This window comes from Elephantulus edwardii, unplaced genomic scaffold (genome assembly GCF_000299155.1).
Source record: "Elephantulus edwardii isolate Elephantulus edwardi_28Jun2011 unplaced genomic scaffold, EleEdw1.0 scaffold00167, whole genome shotgun sequence".
Taxonomy (NCBI): Eukaryota; Metazoa; Chordata; class Mammalia; order Macroscelidea; family Macroscelididae; genus Elephantulus; species Elephantulus edwardii.
Window position 1 is genome coordinate 4,198,201 of NW_006399917.1, and position 25,573 is coordinate 4,223,773.

Sequence of the window (25,573 nt, forward strand, 5' to 3'; positions counted from 1 at the left end):
GTACTTAAAGGCTCAACTCCTTCAATCGTCCCACTTCTGTAGCTGCACACTTTAAAATCCATATATTGTTGTTATTAGGTGCCACTGAGTTAATGCAACTTATAGCGACCCTATGAACAACAGATCTGAACTCTGTCCTATCCTGTGCCATCCTCATCTATCGCATCCAATTCACAGTGATTTTGTATAAAGCAGATTAAAACAGTCTGTGCTATTGTAGCCACTGTGTCAATCTATCTTATTGAAGGTCTTTTTAAATGTCCTTCTCCAAGGATTAGACCCTTTGGCAATATAGGTGACAGAAGTCTCACCATTTTTGCTTCTAAGGAACGTTCTGGTTGCAGTTTTTTCCAAGGCAGATGTTTTTGTCCTTTTTATATTTTATAGTCTATTCAGTAATCTTTGCCAACTCCACATTTCAAAGCATCAGTTTGTCTTCTATTATCTTCATTCACTGTCCAATTTTCACATGCATGTGAACCCACTGCCAACTCATAGTGACCCAGTGAAACTGTCCCAAAGTGTTTCTGAGGCTCCTAATCTTTACAGGAGTAGACTACTGCATTCTTCTCCTGCTGAGAGGCTGGTGAACTTGAACCACCCATCTTTCCATTAAGCTACCTGGCATTCTACACCAACAGAGCCAATTACATACATAAGAGGTATCTGAAGGTACCATGGCTTGGATCAAGTACACCTACATCCTCAAAGTGATGTCTGTACTTTTTAACACTTTAAGTGGTTCTTTTGTAGCATCTTTGTCCAATACAATGTATATTTGCCATTTGGCTGTATTCTATTTTACATAATTTTCTAGAGCAACAATCTTTTTTGTTACACTGTCTCACTTCTAGCTGATACTTTAGAAATGCCCAGATAATGTATCTACATGTATTCATTACTTTATTCTGATAAGGGAGTTCTTGTGGTCTAGTGGATAAGGAGTTGTGCTGCCAACCCAAAGACTTTTGGTTTGAATCTACCAGCTGCTCCAAAGGAGAAAGATGGCAAATTTCCTCTGGAGCCATTTACAGCCTATGAAAAATCCGTTGGAGAATCAGCTATGAGTTAGTTCTTTCTCCATTCCATTTTTTCACTTTAAAGAAAAGATTCTGAACCAAAAAATGTTTTGGTGCTGTCTGACTTTAAGCAAATAAGATACTAATCAAGTTTCCTACCTCTAGGTTTTAGTAAACTGGTTACACACATTAAAACTCTGAGAAAATGGTTTTTGGCTTTATTCAATGATTAAAAACTTTGTATGACTTTTTATGTCTCAGTAAGACTGACAATTTTAGGTCACCTTGATCATTAGAGACAAGAAAGCATGATTTCTATGTCTGAGATATTAATTCCAAAATTAACTATTGTCCTCATCGTGCTGTTTGCCTGCTTTCAAAGTTCCTTTTTTGAGAAGTTTCTCTCAGAAAGTTTTCAGTGTTGTGAAAGAGTTAAAAGTTTTAAAAATTATGTCTGGCAGGAAAAGTTGAGGGAACACATGCATCTGTCTTGATTTTAAGTCTTGTTTTCCAGACCAGCAGAATCAAGTCATCTTAATGTAATATGGTTGAATAGACAAATTCTTGTTCTTGACCCCAGGTCTACCAATTCATGAGTTGGAAGAAGGCTGAGTAAGGAAAATTGTGTTTTGACAAGTGATGTACCCTTTTTCATTTGAGGACCACACTGGGTAAGGAGTTGTGCTGCCAACCCGAAGGCACACAGTTCAAGTCCACTAGTTGAGCTGAGGGAGAAAGATGGGCAATCTTTCCTTGTGTGACCTGCTGTAGGGTCAACTTTAAGTCCATTTCAACTCAATGGCAATCACTTTTTATTTTGTTCTGTTTTGGATAATGGGCTCAAACACAACAGCCATTGTGAGGATGGGGCAACCAGGCACCCCAAGATTTCATTCTATTACACTGAAGGTTGCTGCAAGCCAGAACTGACTTGTATGAGGGTTACTTTTTGGTAATCACCTTCCCTCCTTGTGCCAACAGTCATAGAGGAAGGCATATTCCAGAACGTGTTATATGTATGTCCCTGTTATGACTGTAAGATACTGGATAACACTGATTATTTTATTTATCTTTATTATTCCTGCCCATGCAAATACTTGCAGAATGAAAACATCAACTATTGTTGCATATTTGAGAAAGCTGAGTTTGCTAAAAGTCATCCAGGGTGATTCAGGCTGGTCTAATCTACAATTTAGAAAACATCAGACAATTAAGGGCATACTTTGCTATATTACATGTGCTGAGGAAATGAGAGAGGGAAAAACATGGGTAGTACACTGAGATCTTATTTAACTATTCTCTGAGAACTTGTTCTGGATTTTCTCATTAGTAAATTTAGAACAATGGTGGCAAAGTTTGCAGGGTGTTGCACTAAGTCAAAGATGGCCCATGGGAAAAAGATGGGGAATCTCTTCTTGTGCAATTTACAGCCTCAGAAAACTTGCTGGAGGGTCAGCTATGTGTCAGACCTAACTGGGCAGCAATGAGTCAGACCTAACTGGACAGCAGCAAGTTCCAGTTGAACTCAAAAGGAATTTGGGAAAGCAGACATCAATGGAAATAAGGGAAACTCTGAATGAGATGGACTGACAAAATAGCTACAATAATGGGCTGAAATACACTGTGATCATGAAGATGACAAAGGATGAGAGTTTCATTCTGTTGTACCCAAGTTCTCCTGGGTTTGACCCAAGGAGAAGGGAACGAAGACAAAAACAACAAAGCTCATCCAATTTATTTGAGGATGATATGATTTAGTGCATTGAAAGCTGTAAAAAAGTGGCCAGAGGATAGTAAGCACTCAGCAAATATCAATACTATTATTACTGAAGAGTCACTACAAAAAAAATCTAAGCAGGTTATTTTTTATTCATACAAACAATACATACACAAGACTGTACATTGTTTGAAGACTGCAGTATTATTCTAGTTTAACAACTCTGTAACAAAATTTAACTAAATGTAACATTTATGAAAATATAAATCTCTGATTGGGTAGTTCTTCCCAATAATACAAAGTTTACATAAAAACATTCAATATGAGCTATCAGTTGCAAACAAATAGGGGGAAAATCATTCAAGTCACTTGTTAATACTCTATTGGCTTTTACATAGAACATTCATACACTACATTTAGTCCATCTAGGCTTTTTTCCTAGGAATGTGTGAACACAGGCCCAACCAATAAGCTAAAAAAAGTGTAAATTTAGAAATCAACTCCAGGTGATCTGTACATAGAGTCTGGGTATCCTCTTGGTTACCATCTGGTTGGTAACTGGTTAGGAAGAACACACTGCAAAGGTTTTTCACCATGGAGTGGGATGTTTATGTCTGAGTCATACCATTGAACACTATGTCCCAAATAGTTATGAAACATGAACATCAATGACTTGGATTCTCTATTGATTCAATCATTCTTTCTTCCATGAAGATCAACAATCAAGAGGTTGCTTGCATTTTCTCTCACATACCTCCTCAATTTCCATACGACATCTTGAACAAAGGTTGTCAACAAGCTTTATTTTGCAACTTACAAAGACAACGAGGGAGGTAAAAAAAAATATCTGTCTACGGATATGTGATGAGTTCATGGTAGAGCGGGACTGAAAGCAATTCAGTTCTTTGTTCATTACTCTGACCCTTACTGATGCTTTTAAATAAAACCAAAGCAAATCTCCAGTACTGAAGCCTCTGAAAAACTTGCTAAGGATATGCCATGTGGAGGTTCTGGGAGAAAATCACTTTAATCTCTGTGTAATATATATATGTTTAAGGTGAAGTATTTTTTAAAAAAACATGTACTACCATTTCACAGCTTCTGCTTTGAAATGGGTAACACTTACAAAAAGCTCAGAACAGTCCTCAAGTGAGAAGTGTAACAGATATGGAGCAGACCACACAGAGTGTAGAAGTAACAAAGTGATTACAAACACAGACAGTAAAGAACCTTTTGACACCCTTAAAATTTATGGAATATTTTAGCACAAAGACAGGCATATTCAGTTTGTCCCAGAGTATTTGGTCATCTGTGTTTTACACAGGAAAGAGGAGGAATGAGAATAAGGCAGATGTCATCAGTATTCCATACAGGGCATGTTGAGAAAGCTTTTTTTTTTTTTTGTCCTAGTAAGATTTATCGTAGGGACTTAGGAAATAATTTATTATTCCTTACAACCAAAGGAATATTACAGACTTTTGTTAGTACAATGACAGATGTGAACAAACTTGTAATGCCCTTTAGATAATTCATTTAAAATACCCAGCACAAATATGCATTCCAAAAGAGACATGAAGAGATTGTGGTTTCCTATTAAACAAGTCCTTTTGCAACCTAGGAAATAGTTTAAAAATCATATATGCCAATATATAGAAACCCTTGCATGCAATTTAGCAACTTTAATTGAAGATTGACTCTCCGTGTTCAATAGCCCTATGATAATTGTAGTTAGTTCTTATCCCAGTCCATTCCATGACCTCATCATATTTCACACTGTTTCATCTGGGATTTTTTTTTTTTTTTGGTGGTAATATTTTGCACCTTTATACCTTCCATTCACACAGTTGTCGGGATTGAAATATGTAAGGAGAGATTAAGGCTGTTTACTTATGTCCACACAATCGTTAGAAGTCAAAGAATACTTTGTCTTTATATGACATCAACCCATTTTTGTAGTACCAATTTGATCCAAACTATCTGCATAACATTCTGATGTTCTTCATCTGAACCAAGGGGATGAATGATTGTGCCTCTTATATCACATATGTAAGTCTACCCTATAACATTCAGGAAAAGTAGCTATGCAAGTACAATTTCTTGAAATGCTCTGTTAATACTTCATTTCTCGATAAACTTTGACAACAAAGACTCAAACCAAAACCAATTTCATTATATATGATGGTTCATGAGAATGTTACTAAAACACTTTCCAGTCTTATAAGAAATGAAGTTTTTCATTCGATACAGAAGACTTCTTTTCCCCTTTTGCACATGTACCACTTATTTCTATTGATCAGTCCAAATATTTCATCAGTTATCAGGGGCAAAGCTGTGGCCCCTGGATTCTAGGGCGGAGCTTACACGATCATAGCAGGAATTGTGTTTCTTGGAGGGCGTTGCTTCGCTAGACTCTGTGGAATCACTCACTGTGATAGGACTGTCTCTTGCAAAGACTTCCGTCGATTCTCTCCACAGGCAATCAACAGACATTTTAAAACAGTAACTGTTACACTTCGGCCTGGAGGCCTGCGTTGCATTGTTGAAAATTTGTCGGCTGTTCGAAGTGGCAATTTTAATTTTCATAGCAGCGTCTACCCGGTCCACCACTGTGTAAATCCCAATACTCCCATCATCAAAGCCCACGATGATGTGCAGGTGTCTCTGCGAGAGTGCCAAGAAGGTTGGTGTTTTGTAAAGCGAACAAGCACCGATATTTTTGCCATCAGCCAACCTCATTACGATTAAGCTGGAAATAGCGCCATTTTCATCCTCTTCCTCCCCATTTCGGAAACAAATGTATACCAGGTACCGGCCGTCTCGGGACAATCTCTGCCGCCAGATGATCCCGGAGGCATGAACCACCCGTAACTTACCACTGTGTAAATCGAGCACGTTGATATTTTCATCTCCCCTCGATATGATGCCTAGCTTCCCATTGGGAGAAATCTCGAAATCCTCTAGGTTTTTCAAGAAATTGCTTGGGAGTTGCACGCGTCGACAGATGACTTCATCTGTCAGACTCCAGATGTTCACCGTCTCGGCCGAGGTAATAAACACTATAATATCAGGACAGTCGGGGATCAGTTTAAAGCTCACAATGGTGGTCCCGTCCTCACAGCAGAATTTCTTGGTGATACTGCCTGTCCAGAGGCTGACCGCTAGCACTTTGCTTTTGGTCATCCCAACCACGAAGGTGTTTGCAGAGGTTATAAAGGCATTCTGCAAGGTGGTCAGGATGGTGCAGATCCTGTGGCCTGTGGCCAGTCTCCACACCCTTGAGGCGTTCTCCTCACAGAGAGAGACTACAAACTGGTCATTGTGGGTGATCAACAGCTGAGATATTCTCTGGCCGTTAATCCGGAAGAGGTTGTCACCGCTGCTGGTGTGCCAGACATACTGGCTGCTTTTGTCATCTGACGTCACCATGATGTCTCCAGAAGAGGTCAACACACAGTGTTCAACAATTCCTTCATGCTTAAACACTGCTTCAATGAACCCACTGCTGAAGTTCCACTTATGAACACAGTCAGAACCATCGAGGGAGTAAATGATTTCTCCTCTAGCTGGTAACACCAGGCTCTGGATGGGCTTTCCTGTCTTATCTATGTTGGACATAGCTGTAATGATATCTATATCCCAGATTGAAAGAACACCACTGGTCGACAAGGACAGCAGCATATTGTGGTGACTAGATTTCACCAGCTTAACGATGGTACCCGAGACTTCCTGTAAGCTTGCCATGCATTGTCCTGTATCCCGTCTCCAAAAAAACACGGCTGAGGTATTTTCCATGGTTGCAATGATGCAGTCCCCATTTTTGGACAGCACAGCAGATATAAAGCGCTCATTGTGCTTGGCTCGGAACTTCTCTGCCACCTTCCACATACCGGTATCTAAAAGTTCAATGCTGAGGGCTTTACAGATCAGAATGGCGCTCTGGTCCTCGGAAAGTTCAATGTTGACCACCTCGCTGTCTTCTCTTCGGCAGTCAAAGTCATCAGTCAGCTGTGGGTTGGAAATATCCTCAGTGTTCCAAACAGAAAGACTCCCCTCGCTATCTACCATTACCATTTCTTGAGCTGTGTCCAAGATCAGGAGAAACTTCACAAATCCGCCTGAAAATTCTGATGTCACCGTACATAACTTTTCTCCACTCCCTATGTGAAATATGGTGGTCGTGTTTAGGTACTGTCCACAGAAAGCATACATACCGTCCAGAGAGCACTGGACACAGGTCACTTCGTACCAGCAGTGGAATTGGTGAAGGGGCCACCCGTAGAGCAAATCAATGACCGTGACATCCTTGCTGGCCTCTAGCCATGCCAGGGCGTGGTTGACAGACAGTGTAAATCCGTTGATGTAGGTTGAGGCACTTCCGTGCTTGGTCCCTTTGATTTCCACTTCAGACAGGAGGCAAGAGTTCAAGTTGTCATAAATCAACAAGGTGTTATTGGTTGTAGCCACTACCAGGTACTTTTCGTCGCTGGACAGTTTCATGCCCAGGATGACAGACTGGGCGGTGGTGATCTGCCTGAGGAGCTGGCGCGTTTCCACATCCCACGTGCTGATGGAACCATTCTCCAGAGCCGTGAGGACAGTGCTAGGGTTGCAGGTCGGCAAAATCTCTGTGACATGCAGGTGGCTGGACGACAGGGGTAGGCGCTCGGGGCTATACGTCACGTCCATGGAGGAGTGCAAGGGCACGATGGAGCAATATTTGGGCCCGTCTTTGTCACATTCTAGAAGAAGGTGGCGCAGTTTGGGCAGGGAGCTGACGACAGGCAGCAGTCGCTGCTGCAGCTCCGCCGAGAGGGAGCCGGGGAAAGCGATGACCTTGTTCTTGATGCCACGGAGGGTGCTGGCCAGGAACTTGAGCTCCTTCTCCTGCGAGTGGTTGTAGGCCAGCTCGATGTCAGCCAGCACTTTGTCGAACTGGCCGATCTTGATCATGGTGTAGAGCCAGCTGAAGTTCATGATGATGCCGTAAAGCAGGTCGTCCGTCTTCCCGCACCGCGTCAGGTGGTGTAAAAGCTCTGACATCTTCCGGTGATTGACGAAAAAGATTTCTGGCTCCAGCGGGTTGCACTGGAACACCCAGGGCTGCTCTGGGGCCTGCCGGTCGAAGGACGCCTGGTCCATGAAGTGCTTCTCTTCCTCTAGCAGGCTTCGACTCTCCAAGTCCAGGCAGCCATTCAAGTAGGGGTCTTCGAGGCAGAAAGCTTTCCTCCGGCCCCCCGACCACACCCCCAGAAAGTAATCGGCCATGATGGTGTGCATCTCGTGCAGGCTGCTGGCATCCTGCAGATACAGCTTCTGGGCGATGAGCTGCAGGTGTCTGTTGGCCCAGACCAGGAGCGTCACATTTTTCACGTGCCTTTCTATTAAGTAGCCACTGAGGCCCTCCTTGAGCCTCGCGATGTACAAATACGGAACTCTGAGCGGATTGCCCGGCCTGCTGTGCTCATTGAGCTCGTTCATCACAGCGTTGTCGAGAGCTAAGACGTCCTCCAGTTCCATTTCACTTAAACCCATCTTGGCCATGGTGATGTAACCCAGAGCCCTGGAGACCAGCTTCTGACCACATTTCTTCTCCAAAGACCAGAATAAATGTTCTATGCTCTCATGAACGGTGACACAGAGGGAAGATTCGTCGACATCTTTGTGCGAGCGCCAATGCCGCACCTCCCTGAAGGTCAAGTTCACGAACATCGGCAGCGTGCACTTGGAGAACGCATTGTTCACGTAAATCTGCTGGCCCGACGTGACCTTCCTTTTGACTCTCAGCAGCTGGTGTTTGAGGACCTGGCTGCACATCTTCTTATCCCGTGGAATCATCTCGATGTAGTTGTCTTCTTCATGGATAAGGCACCGGAGTTTCTGCAGGATCCCGTGTTTGCTGGGCAGCGTGGAGAGGACAATCCGGACGAAGCGGGGCAGGTGGGCAGGGAGCCACCAAAGTTTCCTGGCGTCATCGCTCTCCGAGAGCTGCTCGAGGGCGTCGAATATTATCACCAGAGGTCTCTGCAGCGAAGACTCGTTCAAAAGGTTTATAAATAAGTCACGGAGGTCGTGGATCTTTTTGGGGTAGCTTTGAACCAGACACCTGTAGTTAACGGCCAGCTGTTCACAAATACTTAGAAGGAGAGTCCTAAGGTCAGTACTCATATCCGTTGTGCCTAGAAATCTCACAACTATGACTGGGTCGGATTCTGGTCCCGTATCTTCATGAAGCCAGCCATAAGCCTAGAACATAAAAACTGCACTTAGAATGGTAATACATCCTCATAACCAGCGACATTTCTTCTTGCCAGACGTCAGACTCTTGCTAACCTACCACCATGGCTAGAGAGCTCGGATAGCCCTAGTCAGTAGTGAGCTGCACTGCCAACTTAAAGGTAGGGGGTTCCAATCCACCAGGTGCTCCTTGGGAGAAATCTCCTCTCGCGATTTACAGTCTCTGAAGATCTGAAGGGTCAGTTGAGAATAGGTTCAGACTCAATGACAATGTTTCCATTTGACTAGCAAGGCTAGCTTAGAATCAAGAATGGGGAATACCTCTGGCGAAGGCAAATGAGCTATCACAATACTTACATATTAAAATTCTCAGGCAAGACCCCTAGGATCACCCTTAATGAAGGTGATAAGATGGTAATGTAGTATTACCCAGATCTAAGGGGATGCCTGGCTTCTATTCTAAAAATCATGGTGTTTTGTAAATGGTGAATGTGAATACCCAATACAGCAAGTTATTTATTATGCAATCTCTATTTCTTGGCACAATTGTTGGGATAAAGTAAGTGCTTAGCATTTAATGAGTGCATAGGTTAAATTTATACATTTTAAACATTATATATTTATCCTGAGTCAGAGATTATCATGCATTGCTATTACATGATATCCTATATGGTTGATGAATTTTCTAGTTAATTGAATGTAGGGGGAAAAAAACCTCAGCACTAGAATTATAGTCCATGAGCTTTCCAATTAATTAGAATATTGAAAAAACAATACTAGAATGATACTGAATATAATCTCTTAGAAGAGGGACTCTGGTCGTTTAGTCTGTAGAGAAGTGCACCACTTATCCAGAGGCCACATCTCTCTAGAGGAGAAAGATGGGCACTCGTCTCCCATTGGATTTACAGACATAAGTAGCTAGGAATTAGTTCCAATTCTATGGCAGTGAGAGAAAGAAATGATTCAGAAGATAGTTTCTTGTGGTGCTGTCAGGTTAATAATTTTGATTTCTACTTAGCATTGTAATAAAGATTGTTAAGAATTTTGTTAAGCTTTGTTACAATTTTCTGTTTAAATATATTCATCTGTTCTCACATTTCTTCTCTGAAGAGCAGGCAAAATTATATCATTTAACAGAAGAAGAAACCAAAGCCAGGGCTGAATAAATGACTTGCTGGAAATGAAATGGTTATCAGAGATGGAGCTGGGGTAGAATTCACACCTGCCTTCCATTCTCACATACTTAATTTTGGTTTACACTTGTTGTTATGCACTGTTGAATTGGATCCAACCCATAGCTGATGCCCTAGCAGGTTTTCAGAGACAGTAAATCACACAGGAGAAGACTGTCCATTCTTTTCCCGCAGAGCAGCTGGTGGATTCATACTGTGCATTTGGGATTGAAGCGCAGTTTCTTACCACTTGGCCACCAGAGTACTGGTGGTGTTGTGTACCATTGAGTTGGAACCAACTCATAGCTGACCCTCCAGCAGGTTTTCAGAGACAGTTAATTGCACAGGAGATTGCCCATCCTTCTCCTGCTTTACACTAATAAGGTTAAAGATAAAATAACATGAAGTGACTATTAAATTTTGTTTTCTTCTGCCTACAAAGGCAAGGAGTCATATTAGGGAGATGAAGTCTTCCCTTAATCTTTAAAATTCCTTAAGTAAAGAAACTTCCTTTGAAAAGGATGTGTTATTTTACACACTCAAAGTTTATGCAATAAGAATATTCTAGAGATTGATCAGGATAAAATAGGAATAAGTTCAGTTTGATGTATAAATGACATCTTTATAATGAGATTTTGCTAAAAACAACTCAAAGCTGACCCTCTAGCAGTTTTCAGAGACTGTAAATTGCACGGGAGGAGACTGCCTATCTTTCTCCCTTGGAGGAGCTGGTGGATTTGAACTCCTTGCCTTTAAGTTGTAGCATAACTCTATACTAGGCTACCAGATTCCCCAATGAGCTGTTGAGGAATATTAAAAAACCTTTTTCTAGACAAATACTGCATAAGATCATTACTGTAAAAATTAAAGGACAACTAATAAAACATATATGGGAACTCAAAAGTGGGAGGGCTGAGGATGGGCGGGGCAAAACCACAGAGTTGCACAGTTTGGTGGATGGAGGGAAGTGGGGAAGGAAATGGGAAGAATCTGAGTGAAAAGACAGGGCAATGACAGGCAAGGTCCAATGATGATTAATTTTGTAAAACATAAGGTAGTATGCAGAACCTTTACTCAGGTCACAGTGCTGATTCAATATTAAGGGGGTTCCCCAAGGATGGGAGCTCTGGCAGCCTAGTAGGGAAGGTGTTGCATTGCCAACCCAAAAGCATGTGGTTTGAGTCCAGCTGCTCTGATGGAGAAAGATAGGCAGTTTCCTTGTGATTTCTAACCTCTGAAAACCCATGGGAGGTTTAGCTATGCATTGGTTCCAGCTTGAGAGCAACAAGTGAGTGAGTTCCTTTGGAGTGGCCTGCGTCATATTTCATCTTACAAGAGAAAAAAGGAGGGAGACGTGAACAGACAGAGAAAGCGGGGGACATCATACTACCAAAAAAGAAAATCTGGGAGTGGAGAATCCACAGTCTCTGCACTTTCTGGGAGAACTTCTTGGACCTAGAAGAAAATTGGTGCCAAGATACATGGAGATTTCCAAGGAATGCCAGATCCATAAATGGTGAAAGGAAAGAGGACCTTCCTCCTAAACTGTTAGCCAACAGAGAAGACCTTCCACTGGAGTCAGCGTTTAAATTTTATTCTCTTAAACTGTAAGAGAATGATGCTATTTGTTAAAGCCATCCATCCGGGATTATTTCTGATAATAGTAGCACTAGATATTGAAGATAGTGGCTAATACAGGAGATAATTCAAAATTTTTATAAATCTCTATCTAATCTGCGGCCCTCATGCCTGTTTTTAATTGTTTTTGGTCAAACATTCTTTTAGGTCGTATAGCCTTGGTCTGCTCACTTGCTGTACAAAGGTAACTTATGGTTGCTGTGAAGCTGAACACTGTGACACTGATGTGTCAAATGTGATAATGGTTACCCATGGTGGACAGTGTTCAGTGGAGCTCCCCTATTAAAACAAGCTTGAAGCAGGAGTGGCATCTACTTCCAAAATAGCTTGCTTCCAGAAACCTATGAACTTGGAGAAAGGATGAAAGCTATACAAGTGTCCACCCAAGTCTTTCATTCATAGGGTTGCTATGAGTCACCTACGACTTGATGGCACTTAACAACAACAACAACAGCAATCCTTATACAGGGTTTAAGGTTTAAGGAAAGCATAGCTTTGTAGGTAAAGAAGAAGAACCTAGATGTTCCCTGGAAAGGGGAGAGTGGAGTGCACAGAGGGGGTCAAGAAATTGGATGTCTTCATGAGCAATCAGAATCCTGGACTGTGAAGAGATGAACTCGAGTGGTTCGATGAAAATATCCAGAAAGGAAGAGCTCACAAGCCATTTCCCAAGTTGATGAGCTTTGGACTCTTGTTAGCACACACTGCCATAGCTGAGCCTGCTTCTCCATACAAGGTCAATCAGTGCATTTCCCACACAATTCTTTACCTTCTCCACTAGAGCGTGTGGCGTTCCAAGGCAGGCACATTTAATTTAGTAAAATTCAACAGTATTTGACTCCTCCAGCCATCTTTTGCCCTTCCACCCCCACAAACAGAAATACCCTAGAAACTATAAACAGGAATCTGATTTCTTAGTTTAATCCCTATATGCATCTTGCTGTATTAGTATCTTATTTACTTAGAATCATTCTAGTGTTTGAAGCAGCGTTTCACATAAATTTATTCTGGGTTGACCCCCTGCTGAGAACTTACATTTCCCACCTCAGAAATTTTGAATTAGAATCTATATTTGGAGAAGAACGCCATGGGGTTTTACACATATAGAAGAGTGACTTGCATAGTTTATTTAAAAAATGTAGATACAGGCTATGTGATGATTCGGTCTATGCAGAACAGAAATTCACTTCTCCCTGGGAGGTCTAATAGGAATGTATTGGTTTGAAGCTACACATACATATTGCTATTACTGTTTTATCAAGTCAGGACCTCCCCATAGCTGGCCCTCCAGTGAGACTGCCTCTCTCTCCTGCAGAGCTGCTGGATTTGAACTGCGTGCCACCCCCTCACCTTACTTATTTCATGCAACATGGCCCTGAATGTAAGCCCGCTACTCTGGTGCTCACCTACAGAAAGAGCTGTATGTTCTAACACAAGAAGATTCTGCTGGCTTGGCAGCAGAAGGAATGGAAAGCTGGTTTTCCCAAAGACTTTACAAAGTAAGTTTGATTGTCCTGATTTTCACCACTGAACTTCAAGTTGGAACCTAATCCCCACTGTGACCTTGGTCATTTTGTCCTCGAGATGACTAACTTTAGTTTGAGTAACTCATTCCAGCCTATGAGAATGTTAATGAGGTTAAAGAATGCTTTAAAGACACAGCCAGAGCAAAAGAGATATTCTGAGGAAACATGAGAGTAACAAACCTATCTTCCTTGGATACTCTTGTTGATGTTGTTGTGTGCCACTGAATTGGGGACTGATTCATCGCTGACCATCCAGTGGTTTTCCAGAGAATGTAAATTACATGGGAGGAGACTGTCCATTTCTCTCCCATGTTAACAGCTGGTGGATTTGAGCAATCCAACTCTTTACCCTTTAGGCTTCCAGAGCTCCCTTTGTGTAAGGACACATGAATATGAATCTTGAATTATCTCCTGTGTCACCCAGTGTCTTCGATATCTAGTGCTGCTATTATCAGTAATAATCCCAGATGGATGGCTTTAACAAACAGTGTCATTCTCGTACAGTTTAAGAGACAGAAATCCAAGAGTTGTTGTGTGCTCTTGAGTCGAGTACAACTCATAGCAACCCTGTGAACAACAGATCTAAATCCTGTCCTGTCCTGTGCCGTCCTCACCATCTCTGACACACTTGAGCCCATTGTGCGGTCACTGTGTCAGTCCACCTCACTGTGGTCTTCCTCACCTTCCCTGACCCTCCGCATTTCCAAACATGATATTGTCCCCCCCCCCACACAAGGAATAGCCCCTTGTAACATAACAACAGCATGCCCAAAGTGTGTGAGACGAAGCATCATCATACTTGCCTCTGGGGAGCACTCTGGCAACTGCAGTCGTTTAGACTGAGACGCCAGGACAACAGATATTACATGTAGAGTTAGTTTCCCGACCATCAGGCAGAACTTGAAGGAAGGTTCTGCAACAACTTTTGCTGCATAGAGTGGACTGTGCACATATAGCCCCCAAATACTGTTGGATATTATGGAAAAGAGTTGGAGATTAAGATGTGGTGGGCTGTATCTAGGGAGAAGACTGGAGGATTGCCAATTCTCACTTCCAGCCTGGGGATAAGAGCATTACTAAGAGAGCTCAGTTGGCCTAATGCACAGAAAGTGATGCTACCAAGCTAAAGGTAGGTGGTTTTAATTTGCGTGCCTCAGGCCTGTTTTTAATTGTTTTTGGTCATTCTTCTAGGTGGTATATCACTGCTCTGTTGATTTGCTGTACAGAGGTAACCTGTGGTGGCTGTGATGCTGAACACTGACCCTGATGTGTCAAATGCGATATTGGTCACCCATGGTGGACAGTATTTGGTGGAACTCCCAGATTAAAACAAACTTGGAAGCAGGAGTGGCATCCATTTGCAAAATAGCTTGCCTCTGGAAACCCTATGAACCTGGAGAAACAAAGAAAGTTCATAGGGATGCTATGAGTCACCTACAACTCGACGGCATTTGATGACAACAACAACAACAACAACAACAACAACAACAACCCACTTGCAGTCTGTCCCCTAGAGGCTTGAGGACACAGTCAACTGAGGACGTCGAAGAAATACAAAGACTGAGGGTCCCATGCTGGCTAGTTGTTCAGACAGAAAGCTACTGTGTTGGGATCTTTTCTCTGTTTTCCCTTTACTCTTAAATTCCATTTAGCATTGCGCTTTTATTATTTGGTTGTCCCAAATGGCACTCTCACTCCTTTTACCATTTTCATTTAAACTGAACACCATTCTACTGTTCTTGTGTTGCAATTTGTGAGGGTGGTAACTTGCTCCATGTTTTTGTCCATACTACTTTCCATGAGAAAACCTTAAGACAGGCTAAACCTTTTAGTCTTTCTTTACCATTTCTTTCCCCTCACTGTGATAGCTCCTTCTCTTTTCTTGGTTTAATTAGTATTAGAAAGTTACAGATCTCGGTGTTTGGGTCTTCCATACACACCAGAGGACATAATGGGGTCCCTGCCACTCAGGAGAGAGATCCTGCACTAATCAATCTGCCTATCAGGGGCACAACCCTCAGCTTCTCCCGCTTCTCTTTTGTTTCAGCAACCAGAAAGCTACAGTTGAGAACTGGCCTGTATGGCTAGAGTTTCAGGGTAAAAGCAATGCCTGAACGTTTCCAGATGGACCAGATATGGGCCACAGGCAACATGGAATTACCAAGGGATTTTGTTTCTCTTGTTTTCCCAGGGTCTGTCCAAGGTGTTTGCTGTGGAGAAAATCTCAGCAGGAACACACTGAAAGTGAAGTACTGGGTGCTAAGAATCTGAAGAAGTGAGCATCTGGTTGGTTCTGTTGTTCTTTTTTTAAAGGAACAGTCTGCTGTATCTGGGGAACTTTCAGTTGGAGATGTTAAGTAAAGCCAGGGCAGAGTGTCTGGAAAAGAAGGGCCTCCAGGAAGCCATGAAATGACCACAAGAGAGAAGGTGGCAGCTCCCGCCAGGACCAAGAGAGCACAGAGCCCAGTTTACAGCTGCAGTGGCTGCATACAGACATTCTGGACACCTGGCCTTTCCTGCATCCCATAAAATGCAACCTTGGAGGGGTCATATGTGGGGCTGAGGTTAAGGGAAAGATGGAAGCTAATGCCACGAAGTGAAAAAGGGAAAGATCGCCCTTTCCACTTGATCACCCTTTGGAGGGTCAGATTTGCATCAGTTCTGATATGGTACGACTGAGAGTTTGAGCGAGTTTAGATTGGCCAAATGAGTTGTTAAATTCAGACCATTTTACAGCCCAGAAGTGACCAGTTTTTCTTAGTTTGAGAGGCTCAAAAGGAATCATGGGACTTCCTCTAGTTTTTGTTGCAGCAGGAAGGAGGAAATTGTCCTATAATATCAGTTTGAAGCAAGAGTGAAAGAAAAACTTCCATGGCTGCATAATGAACCCCACGAGTCTTGCTCTCTTACTATAACTGTTACACAAGTAAATGAGCATTGAGGAATGTTCTATTAAAAAAAAAGACTACTGATAATTCAGATAGTGACTAAGTATGGGAACAGAAATTAATTTGATTAATTTATCTTTCCAAAAGCAAAAAGATGAAAAGAACTATGCTGCTTATTGTTGTCAACAAAAAAAAGCTACTTAGGTTTTAAAACCCCTAAGTTATTTCACTTAAATAACTTTGAGAAAAGGGATTCCATTATGAAAACTTGGTGATGAGAGTTGGCTCTTGGTTTTAAGGTCAGGAATGAAAATTAAGTGTGTGTTGGGTTTTCTAGTTTTGCCTATATAAAAATAATGTTGGATAGGAATAAATCTGCTTTCTTATTCCATCTTCTGAATTTTTCAGAGATAGCTGAAATGGGTTATGAAAGAGTACTTAATCTCTTTCAGATATTTAGAACTTTATCAAAGAACATGTTTGAAAGTACTTTTAAAGAATCTATTAAAATACAATAATAATATAGGAAGAATTTTATATTTATTTACAATAATATAGAAAAATTATTTTGCTTTAAAAACAAAAATGAAAACTTGGGTTGGCTTGCTGTTTAAATCAAAACAGATAGAAAAGAATAGGCTTCTACCTTCTTTGCTACTTCAGCCAGCAGGAGAGTCTTCCCAGTGCAGGGTCCGCCATATATGATCAGAGGGTTTATGTGCCCAGTTTTGCTTGGGAGAATGTATTTATGCACTATGTTTAGAGATTCGCATTTGTACTCATAAAAGGAGGCATATGTCTTACACAACGATGAGTGTTGAAGGATTTCATCATAGAGTGTATCCGTTTCTGTATCAAAATTCTGTTGTACTGTTGCCTGAATTATGTCAATCATATCCTCATAAAACTGCTTCCCAAGTCCCTCTATGTAATGACTTTCTATTTCTTGGGAATAGCCTAGCTTCATGTCACAATGAGTAACGGATGTGTACACTCTCAGGTTTGATGATGCAACAATCGTAGGAATAAATTCATCCCTAAGTTTTATCAGCTTCTCTTGGGCTTCTGGGTCTCGAATAATCCTTGGGTCTGTTCCAGTTATATCCATGTATTTTCCCATCTCTGGAATTTTCACAAAACGCTCGATGTTAGCAATCTTCCTGATGTAGCAAACACATTTCTTCAGGAATGCTGGAGTTTGTTTTCCTAGAGCAAAGTCAAACTCATCCTCTATGGCTGAAAGAAAGTAAGAAAGCATATTTATTGGTTAGAACAAGGGAGCATTGCACCAGTACTCAATTCCTAGTCCTTTGACAACAATTCATTGCTGTAGAGTTGAAACTGACTCACAGCTGATCCTGCAGTGGGTTTTCAGAGCCTAGAAATCACAAAGGACGAAACTGCAGTTTTTCTCCCAAGGAGCAGCTTGTGAATTTGAACTACTTGCCTTTGGATTGACAGCACAACTCTGTACCATGAAGCCACCAGAGTTCCCTCATAGTCCTTAGTGCCAGATTGTATTGCTTTTCTTTTTAGTAGATAGAATGATTCTTTTTTTCCTCTTTTACTTTTTTTATTGGCATAACTCTTAATCTCACACTCATTCGTCTCTCTCTGAAGAGACTGGTGGAGCCCAGGTGTCACAGTAGGTTATGTGTTAGGCTGTGAACTTAAAGGTTGGTAGTTTGAGTCTACCAGCTGCTCTGTGGGAGAAAGGTATGGGAGTCTCCTCCTGTTAAGATTTACAGTGTTGGAAACCCTGTGGAGGGGCTCTGAGTCAGAATCAACTTGATCAGCAGTTGTTGTTGTTGTTATGTGCCGTCGAGTCGTTTGCGACTCACAGTGACCCTATGCACAATAGCCCTAAACCCTGCTCTATCCTGCGCCAACCGCACTGCCTCTGACACTCCCATCCCAATTACCCCAGTCACCGAATCAATCCATCTCGTAGAGGGTCTTCCCCTCCTGCGCTGTACCTCCACCCTCCCAAGCATGATGTCCCTCTCCAAGGACCTGTCCCTCCTGGCAACATGTCCAAAGTATGTCAGACGAAGCCCCAGAATCCTTGCCTCCAAGGAGTAGCTTGGTTTAGTAGGTTATGATTTTCAACAGGTTGGTACATACCCTCCTGGTCTTTAAGATGATTTCATTTCCTCTCCACTTGGAAGGAGATGCTGAACATGTGCATAATAAAGAGAGCATGCTCAGTGCACAGTTCTGTTATGCTGATGCTAACTTGAATGCTCACACTTCAGTGGTCTTAAGAGTTAAGGGCAAATCTAGTTTGGGAAAGAAAATGGGGAGGCTGTGGACCATGACTAACTCACTGGCTTCTTTTCTTTCTACTTCTGACAATGTGGTGTCACTATGTTCCTTCAGAAAACACATAATCACTCATTCATTCCCTCTTTGCTATTCTATACCACACCTCACACCCCCTCCCTCCTTTCTTTCCTTCTCCTTTTCTCTCTCCCTCCTCTCTCTCTCATATTACTGTTAGATTACTGTTGGGCCAGAACTGCCTCACAGCTGACCTTCCAGCAGGTTGCCAAGGCTGTAAATTGTGCAGGAGGAGACTGCCCATCTTTCCCCTGCAGAGCTACTCATAGATTTGAACCACCAGATGAAAGCACATTTTAAAACAAAATAGAATCATGTCTGATCATTGATAAATGTGAATTAGCAATGCTACTATTCAATTCCATTATATTCAACAGAACAGGAATAAGAAAAGGATACTTTTTTTCCTTGTAAAATAATCTCTATTATATAGCATATACATGTGCTTACACAGATGTGAATATGTATTGCAAATAATTTGACACTGTACAAGAACATTTGATACTTGATTGATAATAATTAAACAATTATGGGTAACTCAAACAATAATTTAAAAAGAGTGAAAGATTGCACATGATTTTCAGTGAAGAAAATACCAGAATTTTAATCTTAAGTCATTCTAAAATAATATTAAGACAAGTAATCTTTTGGCATCAGCAGTCAGGAAATAAAAAAGACAAATTGCTCAGGGGAAATTTGCTGTCAGGGACCTCTCCAGGGTACTGAGAAGCAACAACTCTCCAGGGTACTGAGAAGCAACAATGTCAGTCTAGAGACCAAGTTGTGCCTGATCCAGGCCATTGTCTTCATGATTACTTGCTTTGCATCAGAGACCTGGACAATGACTAAGGATGACAGAAGAAGAATTGATGTTTTTTAGTTGTGGTGTTGGAGAAGAGTCTTGAACATACCACGACCATCAAGAAAACAAATAGATCTCTCTTGGAGAGGGTGAAACCAATCAAGTTTCTCTTTCGAGCTAGGATTTTGAAGCTCCCTCTCATATACTTTGGGCACATGACCAGGAGAGACCGGTCCTTGGAGAAGGACATCATGCTCAGAAGGATGGAAAGTGCAGGAGAGGAAGACCATAGATGAAATGGATTGACACCATAACTGGGGCAATGGGGGTAGGTGTATTGGAATCAGACTGGCTCAGGACAGAGTAGGTACATAGGTTTGCTATGAGTCTTAGGTGACTCAATGGCACATTAGAACAACAACAGTTTTTTTAAACACTCTTCCCTCTTTTCCTTCCTTCCTTCCTTCCTTTCTTCTTCTCTTCCTTCCATCAGCCATCCCTTTGATCAACTGACTCTTTTTTTTTATTCTTAAGCTTTATTTATTTTTTAATAATTTTAATGAGCATTTACAGAGATTTTGGATTTCCATTTATTCATTGCTGCAATACTCTCCCCCCCCCCCCAGTTCGCTCCTCTCTTTCAAAAGTAAAAGAAACACTCCCTCCCTGGTACAAAATCCCCCTGCACCCCTCCCGCCACCTCAAGTACATTCCACTATGCAACCTTAATTGTGGACTCTTGTGATAACCATAATACCCTATCATACATTGCTTTTAAATTATTCACTCCCTCATCTGTTTCAGTGCAGATCAACTGACTCTTATTGAACACCTGTCATGTACCAGACAGGTTGCCAGTTGCCTAAGCTACAATGGAGAGCAAACAAAATCAAACAAATCCACTTCTCTGAAGTCAATGATGACTCATAGCAATCATGCATAGCTGTAAATATTTATGGGAGGAGAACTGCCCACCTTTCTCCTGCAGAGCAGCTGGTGGTGACCTTCTGGTGAGCAGTGCAACATGCAATGTGCTAAGCCACCAGAGTTCCTTACAGAGGAGAGAGAAAACACTGAGAGGAAAAGCTACAGTGAGTTCAAAGTCCAGGGCAAGAAGGCAAACATTGTTGTGATTGTTCGTGCCAATGAATTGATTCTGATTCCTCAACCCCATGTACAATAAACAAAACACTTGCCCAGTGGAACTCTAGTGGCCTAGTGGCAAGAAGTTGTGCAGCAATCCCAAAGGCACATGGTTCAAATCCACCAGTTACTCTGTGGAAGAAGGCAATCTCCTTTTACGCCTCAGCACTTCTGCTGTGAAACACTGCCTCGTCCTGGACCCTCCCTACCATCATTGTTGTGTTTGAGCCCATTGTTGGAGCTACTGTGTCAGACTATCGTCATTGAAGGTCTTCCTATTTCCCTCCAGAAGCTATGACCCTGGCATTTCAAATACCAGCAGGTCATTATCCATAGTGGGCAGGATTTAGCCGAGCTTCCAGACCAAGACAGACTGGGAAGCAAGACTTCTTAAAAAAATTAGCTGGTGAAAACTTGATGGCTATCAGGGGAGTGTTTTCTACAGAGCTGGAAGGTGAGCTCCTTGGGTTGGAAGGAACAACTGGAGAAGAGCTACATCCTCGAAGTAGAGTCAGCCTGATAATGGGGATGGAGTAAAGCTTTTGGAACTTTCATTTGGTAATACAGAGTGACTCAAGATGAATAAGAAGAAACAACTTCAAACAGGTAAACAGTGTCACACAAAGAAGTGTTATTATGCTATTAGTCACAGCAAGGGGAACAATATGGAACAAGGAGAGCCAATGAGTTCTAACCCACTAGGAGAAGTCAGGGAAGGCTTTCTGGAGAAGGTAACCATTGGATTGGGATCTGCTGAAAGCATGGGCTGGGCTCTGAAAACACAAGGCTGGGCTGGCCATAACTCAAAAAATGGTAATATGCTGGTCACAACCCCAAAGTCAAGTACAACACAGACATATTCTATAAATGAACTTAAAGGAAGTGGACATTTTCTTTTAAAAATGATTATACAATTTTTAGTGGAACCCATATGGTTGGTTGATTTTCCAATGACGATAGTAAGAAAAACTTATGAATTACATAAACAAAATACAATTCTTCTAGGCACCAGAGTCTGTGTCACAAGGATAAGTAGTTTTTATCAAACAAGCTAGTTAAAAAGATTAGTTATGGGGTTTACACAACAGTTGTTCTACTCTTCAACAGACGGTAAGAAGATGCGGTAGGGCTAGACAAGGGGAGATGGAAGACATCTAGACATTTGGTGCAGAAAGCAGCCTTCAGGCCATCTGTTTGCCAGCCATGTAGGGAGCCTGCCAGGGTGCATACCCAAGTGCATAACTTCCGGAAGTTTCAAGGACTTACTCTCCGCCAGTAGCAGGAAGAGAAAGGAGGTGACCAATCTGTCACATCTATACCCAGTGTATAATAATCACAGATAGGTAGTGTCACCTTTGACTTCCAGAACACAGCTCTGTGTGATCATGTCGACGGACAGAGTGTATGAACCAAGAGTAGATCAATCATAAAAGGAACATAAAAACCTGCTGCTAATGGATGACGCTGTGAGTGCCTGTTACGGACGAGCTGTGGCCTCCCCAAACCTGCACTGTGGTCTTGACTGCTGCGGCTCTGGGTGTGACAGTTTGTAAATCAGCATTTTTGTTATTTTGATGAGATCATATTTCTACAAGTGAGTTCTAAAACTAGTTCCGAGTTATGAAAAAGTCAAAGTAGACGCTGAGGCGCATACAACAGAGAACAGAAGCCATGGAATGCCAGTGTCTGCTAGAACTCTCATCAGATACTAGGAAGTAAGAGAGGGGCGCACAGAAGGAACTGCCTTGGCCAAGACGATCTGGACTTTCAATCTGAAGAACTGAGGAAATAAATGTTTGTTCTTTTTTTTATTATAATTTTTAAAAAATTAATTTTAATGAACATTTACAGAGATTTTGGATTTCCACTCATTCACAGCTTCATTTTTCTCCCTGCCCCCCACCAAGCCCGCAGTTTGCTCTTCTCTTTGAAAAGTAAAAGAAAAATTCCTTCACTGATACACAATGATGTCTGTTCTTTAAAGCCACGTATTGGTTGTGTGCAGTCAGGGACCTCCTCGAATGTGCTTAAAAGCAAGGATGTCAGGTATTTTTTTTTCTTATCAATTTTTAAAATATTTTTTTTATTATTGTGATTTAACTAAGATATTCCTGAACCAAGACATGGTCTTTTCATTTAATTGCTATGTATCTGAGAGCCGGACAGTGAATAAAGATGACAGAAGCAGAATCAATGCTTTTTGAGTGTCGGTGCTGGAGAAGTGTACTAAATATCCCATGGAACAACAAGAGAATGAACAAGTTCATCCCAGAGAGAGTGCATCTAGGGTAATCCTTAGAGGGAAGGATGGTCAAACTTCATCTCAGATACTCTGGGCATGTTGCTAAGAGAGGCCAGTCCTTGGAAAAGCATATCATGCTCAGAAAAGTGAAAGGTCAGTGAAGGAGGGGAAGACCCTCAATGAGATGGATTGACACAGTGACTATAACAATGGGCTCAAGTGTGGCAGATGTGAGGACGGTGCAGGACAGGCCAGGGTTCAGATCTGTCATTCATAGGGTTGCTATGAGTCACGGCCTACCAGACAACTCTTCATAAGACTTGTATACAAGGTGCTTTTATATAAGGTCCTTAGTATGACCAGCGTCCGCTCTCCAGTCTTCATCGCTCATTCGCATCGTTTCCTGCTCCAAGAACTTGCCAGGCACATTCCCTTCTCAAAGATCTTGAACTCATGAATCCATCTGCCTGGAACTCTCTACCTTTGATCACTCACTACCTCTGTAACTGCAAATTCCTTTTAGTCACTTAGCTCCAGTCATCTCTTTAATTGCTCACCTCATCTACATCTGAACCCTACACCCACCCCACCTCATCTATATCTGGACCCCACACCCTTCATCATTCACCGTTATCCTTTTACTGTATTTAAGCTATAGCACTTAATACTTCCAAAATTATCCTATTCACTTTTATTTATCATTTATTGATCATGTTTATTTATAATTTACTTCCCTCCACCAAAATATTCCAGGAGGGCAAAGGCCTTGTCTGTTTTGCAAGTCTTGTTTCCGTAGGACTTGGCAGGAAATCAAACAGTAATGGTACTGAGCAAATCTGTTGCCAAAGACCTCTTTAAAGTACTAAAGAGCAAAAGATGCCACTTTATTTTTTATTAATATTTTAATGAACATTTACAGAAAACTTAGAACTCCATTCATTGATTGGTGCACATTTTCTTCCCTTCCCTCCCCCTAAGTTCACTTTTCTCTTCAAAAAGATTCTTTCATTGTTACACACTTTCCTCCCTCCTCCCCCAACCCCCACCCTCCAGTCCATTTTGCTATGCACCTCTCATTCTGGACTGTTGTCATGCAAATAATTCCCAATCATATATTTATTTTAGACCGTTCTTTGCCTCATCTATTTCAATGCAGTGTTCATTATATATTTCCTCTTTTCTTAGTTTTCCCCCAACCCTCATGTCAGTCCTGTTTTATAACAGTGGTATTATGCAGTACTTCTCCTTTAGTGACTGAGATATTTCACTCACTGATATATTCCTCCAGGGTCACTCATTTTGTATGATATTTTATGAGTTCTTATTTTTTTTAGGGCTGTGTTGTATTCCATTGTGTGAATATACCACAGCTTCTCTATCCATTAATTGGTTGATGGAAAAGATGTCACTTTAAAGACCAAGGTGTGTCTGACCCAAGGCATGATATTTTCAGTTGCTTAATATGTATGTGAGAGTTGGACAGTGAATAAGGAAGACCAAAGGAGAGTTAATGTTCTTGAATTGTGGGGCTGGTGAAAAATATGGACTTCATCATGAACTGTCAAAAGAACAACAAATCTGTCATGGAAGAAGTGAATCCTGAGAGCTCTTTAGAAACAAGGATGATGAGACTTGTGATCAGAAGGGGCCAATCCTTGGATAAGGACAAGATGCTTGAACAGGCTAAGAGTCAAGTGAAAGAGCAGAAGACCCTTAACGAGATGGAGTAACAAGCAACTGCAACCGTGGACTTAAGCACAGCAGAGACTACAAGGATGGGGCAGGACCGGGCAGCTTTCACTGTGCTGCACATACGACTTGGGGCCCACTCATGGCTCCTAACAACAACAACAACAACAACAACACTTCCTGGCATATGCAAGTCCTTAATAAATGTGTACTGAATGACTGACAAACACTGGTAAAGCTGGATCCATCACATCCAGTTGTCTCTTTTAAAATCACCTGTTCTGGAGAAGGAAAGGTTTCACCTATGAATTAAAAAAGACCTGGACCTGCCCCTCTAGGACACTGAAACATTTAGAAAAATGAACTTTTGCTAGATAGCAAATGAGACTAAATTGCAGTCATAAAAGAAAGGCAATGCCTACATCCACTATTTCTCTATTCTTTACTTTACTTGGGCTTATTGTTGTGGTTGTTGTTGTGTACCATAGAGTCAGGACTGACTCATAGCTGATGCTCTGGCGATTTTCAGGGGCAGTTAATTGCACAAGAGGAGACTGCCCATGCTTTTCCCAGAGAGCAGCTGGTGGCCTTGAACCATGTGCCTTCGGGATTGCAGTGCAGCTTCTTGCCACTAGGCTACCAGTTTAGTTTATTCTCTAATATTCTGAGGAGGCATAAAAATTACCTGAGAACAGGTACCTCTTAGCTTGGCTGTGTTTCATCTTTCCCTTCTCATGTAATAGCTTTACAGCAGCTTTAAATATCTTCTTGATCTCATCTGATATCTCCTGCCACTTCTTCTCATTTTCAGTATTGGCAGAAGGCTGCATCTAAGGGAAGGTAAAAGTAAGACAGGCCTATAAGATAATCAGTATCACCAGAGAGGAAACTACTTCTTAGAATAATCAAATCATGCATGACCTAAAGGATAGTATTTTACTAGGGATAAACTCAGAAGACAAGAAGGGATAGGGAAAAAGGATGAATGGAAATGGGAAACAACATGGAGAAGTGGGTAGAGTGCTGATACAATGTGGGGTTGTAATCAATGCCATAAAACATAATGTACATGAACTGTTGAACAGAAAGGAATTGTTGAATAGAAAGTCAAGTGCTCTGTAAACTTTCGCTCCAATCACAATAAAGTGTTTAAAACACGG

General features: G+C 41.7%; 1 protein-coding gene across 1 annotated transcript in view; it reads right to left on the bottom strand.

The window, feature by feature from the left end:
• Positions 1-5,046: 5,046 nt before the first annotated feature.
• KIAA1239 (KIAA1239 ortholog) overlaps positions 5,047-25,573 on the bottom strand; it is a 365,576-nt gene continuing 345,049 nt past the window's right edge. The window contains exons 5-7 of the mRNA XM_006895413.1: positions 25,099-25,243; positions 16,844-17,433; positions 5,047-8,979 (exon numbers count right to left, since the gene is read on the bottom strand). Of these exons, the coding sequence (XP_006895475.1) occupies positions 5,047-8,979; positions 16,844-17,433; positions 25,099-25,243 (4,668 nt within the window). The remainder of the gene's footprint in view (positions 8,980-16,843; positions 17,434-25,098; positions 25,244-25,573) is intronic.